Source organism: Crocodylus porosus, unplaced genomic scaffold (assembly GCF_001723895.1).
Source record: "Crocodylus porosus isolate Cpor-Errol unplaced genomic scaffold, CroPor_comp1, whole genome shotgun sequence".
NCBI classification, from domain to species: domain Eukaryota; kingdom Metazoa; phylum Chordata; order Crocodylia; family Crocodylidae; genus Crocodylus; species Crocodylus porosus.
The window spans coordinates 11,044,342-11,048,533 of record NW_017728910.1 but is presented as its reverse complement, the minus strand read 5'-3'; the positions used below and the strand labels follow the sequence as shown (position 1 = coordinate 11,048,533).

Sequence of the window (4,192 nt, the reverse complement as noted above, 5' to 3'; positions counted from 1 at the left end):
TTCATGATTTATCTGCAAGCAGCAAAACCCAGCACCAGTAGCCTCAGCCTCCCAACACCCATAGGAATGAGGGTGTGCAGAACAGAGATACACAACACTGCCCTAACACAGCATGAGTGTGACAGTGTAACAGAAGCAGGGTCACTGGGGAATATGCTCCTGAATATAGTGTGGCTTGGGTGCAGCCTGTGGTTCTGACAGTCCTTATTTAACATGCACAGAAAAGGTGAATGAATTCCCTGGCCCAGATGCAGCACATAAATGCTGCAGTGAGGCATAAGAGAGCTTTTGTGCTGCTGATGTTAGTCTTTGTATGAACTTGCTCTCTCTCCTCACTGCTCTAATATCCACGATGGGAACTGGGCAAGGATCAGAAGTCCCCCGCTGTGCAGCTGTGCACATACATTCTCTGCATACTCTATGATGCTGCTAAGTGGGAGGCTGACCCGCTGGTCTTGGGTCATTAACTATTCACATCACCCTGTGACTGCTGCAACCTTGGATTCCCCAAGAATGGGTCTGGGGTGTCCTTCCCTTTTGGCTTGAAGAGCAAGGAGGGATGGTTAATAGCTGGCTGCAACCCTAATGTCACCCTCTGAGGTAGAGACAGGTTACAAGGAGCTTTTCACTGTTAGGGGCATGAAGGGATTAAAAGTCTGAGTGCAGATGGGATGATATCAGCTGGGTGAGGAGACTCAGGCAAGAGCAGAGTGAGAGCCAACCCTACTGCAGCACCATGACTGTCTTCATGGGAGGGGATGTTTATATGGCAGAGTTCAATCCCATGGTGTACCTGCAACACTTCAGGGTTGAAGAAGGCACCCTAAGGTACAAGTTCCTCAGATTCATCCTGGAACATTACAAGACAACCTTCACTTCTGGTAGGTCCTTCCCAAAACCCTGGGAACTCTTGTCTTCTCTTGGCTGGACAGTGGCACAACAAGCCAGGCACCCAGAAAGGGACTCTTTGGATGGGGCTGGGGAGTTGCACTGTCTGTGCAACATGTTTGTGGCCTGCAGTTGTTAGAGACAAGTGTCTTGGCCGTGTGACAAATACTTGTGTGACAAGTTCACCAAGTCTGTCCTGCTGCCCACAAACATTTGTGCGAGTACCTTCCCAAGGGCTTTCCAGCTGGAAAGAATGGCAAAAATGCCAACTGTTGATACTTGGCCTCTGAACAAGGTGCAGGGCATTGGAGAGCTTCTCCCACCCTCCCCTCATACAGTGCCTGCGAAGAATCGGGCACTGGACTTTTCTCAGGAAAATGATGCCTCATGTCCACACCACCAACCTCCTGTTGGACTGTGGAGCAGTTGTGTCAGTTCTCTGTGGCCCCCTGGTCTTCATCTCTTAAGCATGGGGTGATTTTGTGAACGCCTACCCTGCCCAAAGTGCCAGGTGATCTATGAGCAGACAGGAGGGATTATTCAGTGCCCTCGCTGTCCTGGAGCAGATTGTTATATAGCAGATTCTCCCTTCTCCTTAGTCACTCATGAAGCCATGCCCTGAACTAAAGGGTTTTGAAGGGATCTGATATGGTGGGATATGCCTGTGGGATTGCAGGTGCCAGCTGTCTCCAGACACACATCACTGTTTTATTAATATCAAGTGTTGCGAGCCCAGAGGCAGGCAGGGTTACCCTAGAGATTGGCCTTTTTCATAGCATTTGCAAAGGGGGTTGCAAGAATCACGGTGCAGCAATGGGATTGGAGGCACTTGGCTTTGTGAAAGAACTGCAGCTGAATTAAAATACTTCCTTAGATGCAAAGAAATCATGTTTGGGGGTATTGTTCATGAACAGAAAGGGGCTGAGTGCAGGGGGAATGGGGAGAAGAAACTGCTGAAAATCAAGCATTGCAATGCCTCGTTCTGGCTCTTTATCAGTTTATTTCTGCAGCCCCTGGAAGGGAAGGAGCACCAGTAAAATAAAGCAAGAATCAGGAAAGGTTGCAGCTTTAGGGGGGTTGTGTAATGTACCCTGTGCCTCTGGTGAAGTGCATATAGCATGCATGAGAGGTGATGATCATCTTAAACCATTCTTTAACCCAGTCAGGTGCTGTGAAAGGCTGCACCTTGATTGATATTTGCAGTGGACCCACCATTTACCAGCTACTTTCTGCCTGTGAGTTCTTTAAGGAGATCACTGCTTCAGAATATACAGACCAGAATTGCCAGGAGATGCTGAAGTGGCTGAAGAATGAGGCTGGAGCATTTGACTGGACTCCAGTGGTGCAGCATGTGTGCCAGCTGGAGGGAGACAGATACCGGACTGCTACCGTCTAAATTCCATGGGTTTAAGCCTACCCATGATCAGTATCCATCACTTGTGGTAACCAGCTGGGATGTGCAGCCTCAGCAGGGAGAAATATAGGTAGATATTTGCGAGGAAAGAAAAGATCTTGAAAGCTAGTGTTGGAGCCTGTAGGGTCTTGGAAAACCATCCACAGGGATGAGCAGGCCTTTTCTGACTGAAGACAGGGAGAGGAGGGATCCTTAAAGGAAAGGATCCCAGTGGAAGTGAATTTTGCTACAAAATGAAGCTTGGGGTAAGTTCCACTGAATGGTCCATAGCATAGCAGGTCAATTCAGAGAGAGAATCCAATTCAGAGAGAGAATCTACCTAAATGCAACACTGGGGGTGAAATGGCTTTCAAAGCTCCCCCATTTGCTAAATACTTCTCCAAGGGAATGGAAATTAGAGACACAAAACCCACATTCCCAATTCTCAGACCTGTATCCTGGGGAAGGCACCTAAAACACACCAAAAAAGTTAACCTCTTGCTTTCTTTTTTCTCTTTCCTCTTCTCTCTTTAGGAACTAGTGGGCTGAGAAAGAGGGGAAGATACAAAGAGCCATCAAATGCATCCTAAAATGTGATGTCCACAAAAGCAACGCCCTGGATTCAGTTGTCCTGCCTCCAGCTGACTGCCTGGTCACATCACTGTGCTTCGAAGCTGCCTGCAAAGACCAGAGCTCCTACCGTGCTGCTCCAAGAGACATCAGCTCTCTGCAAAAGCCAGGGGGCACTTGGCGCAAAGTGGAGATCTGGGCTCCAGTTTCTACATGGCTGGTCCACAAAAGTTCTCCTGTTTGGTCCTGACAGAGGAATTTTGAGGGGGGAATTGTTAGTGCAGCTGGCTTCACCATTGAAAAGGTTGAGGTTCTCTCCAGGGCTGATGTGGCCATGCATGATATCAATGATTTCTCTGGGATGTACTTCATTGCTAGCTGCAAAAATTAAACTGATTAAGTCCCTTGGAGAATAAGGGGGAAATTGTCCCCACTGGAAAAAGAGAATCTTATGAAGGCTTTGTTCTCTTGCTGGTCATGGCTCTTTTCTCCTTTAATTGTTGTGAATTCCCCATGATGGCAGGGAAATATTTTACGTTCCACCTTCTTTCGTGCCCCTCATTTGGAATGTAGAAGTTTACTCCCATAGAGAGGCAGTTCATGGCAATAACTAGCAGACTCTAACTGGTACCTTGGCTTTGATCTCTTCTCATTCGTTAGAATGGGATTGATTGGAATTGATGGAATTTGGGATTTATGAGCAGAAAAGTCAAGTTGTCACGTAGCCTGAGTGGGAACTATAGGGGTTTTCACCTTCTTCTGCAGCAGTAGACATAGTCCTTTTCCTTGGTTGGTATTTTAACAACCACCTCTTGTCTTTGCAGCAGTAGGACATTACCAGTATCCTTCTCCCCCTGCTTTATAAGGCTAGGGTATTCTTGGTGTTTTGAGGCTATGGGCCAGGTAGTAGTGCACCAGGGGTGTCTGCTGTTTTAAAAATAGGTTAGGTCAATGCTTTCTGGGCTGCTTTACATGATCCTACCCTGAGCAGATTAATCCAGGGTTGGATTAAATGACCTCCTGAGGTCCTTTGCAGCTCTGCTTTTTCATAATTCTCTGAGTGAAAAGATGATATAGGCTTGTGCTGGCTTGTCTTTCGGTCACAGGTCAGCTGCTTCATATATCTCGTGACATCTCAAGACAGCAGCCCTGAAATGGGTGGGACTACTTAAGTGAGTAAATAGTGCGTGGATAAAAGCTGACAGGTTCTTTGAGTATTTCATAGATTTCATAGACATTAGGGCTGGAAGGGACCTTGGAAGATCATCAAGTCCAGCCCCCTGCCCAAAGGGCAGGAAGTCAGCTGGGGTCATAGGATCCCAGCAAGATAAGCATCCAATT

General features: G+C 47.4%; 1 protein-coding gene across 1 annotated transcript; it reads left to right on the top strand.

Moving 5' to 3' along the window:
* Window positions 1-719: 719 nt before the first annotated feature.
* LOC109308696 (indolethylamine N-methyltransferase-like) lies at window positions 720-2,881 on the top strand. Its single transcript, XM_019533127.1, has 3 exons — window positions 720-881; window positions 2,055-2,262; window positions 2,816-2,881. The coding sequence occupies exons 1-3, from the start codon at window positions 737-739 to the stop codon at window positions 2,820-2,822; spliced, it is 360 nt and encodes a 119-aa protein (XP_019388672.1). The 5' UTR covers window positions 720-736; the 3' UTR covers window positions 2,823-2,881.
* Window positions 2,882-4,192: the final 1,311 nt, after the last annotated feature.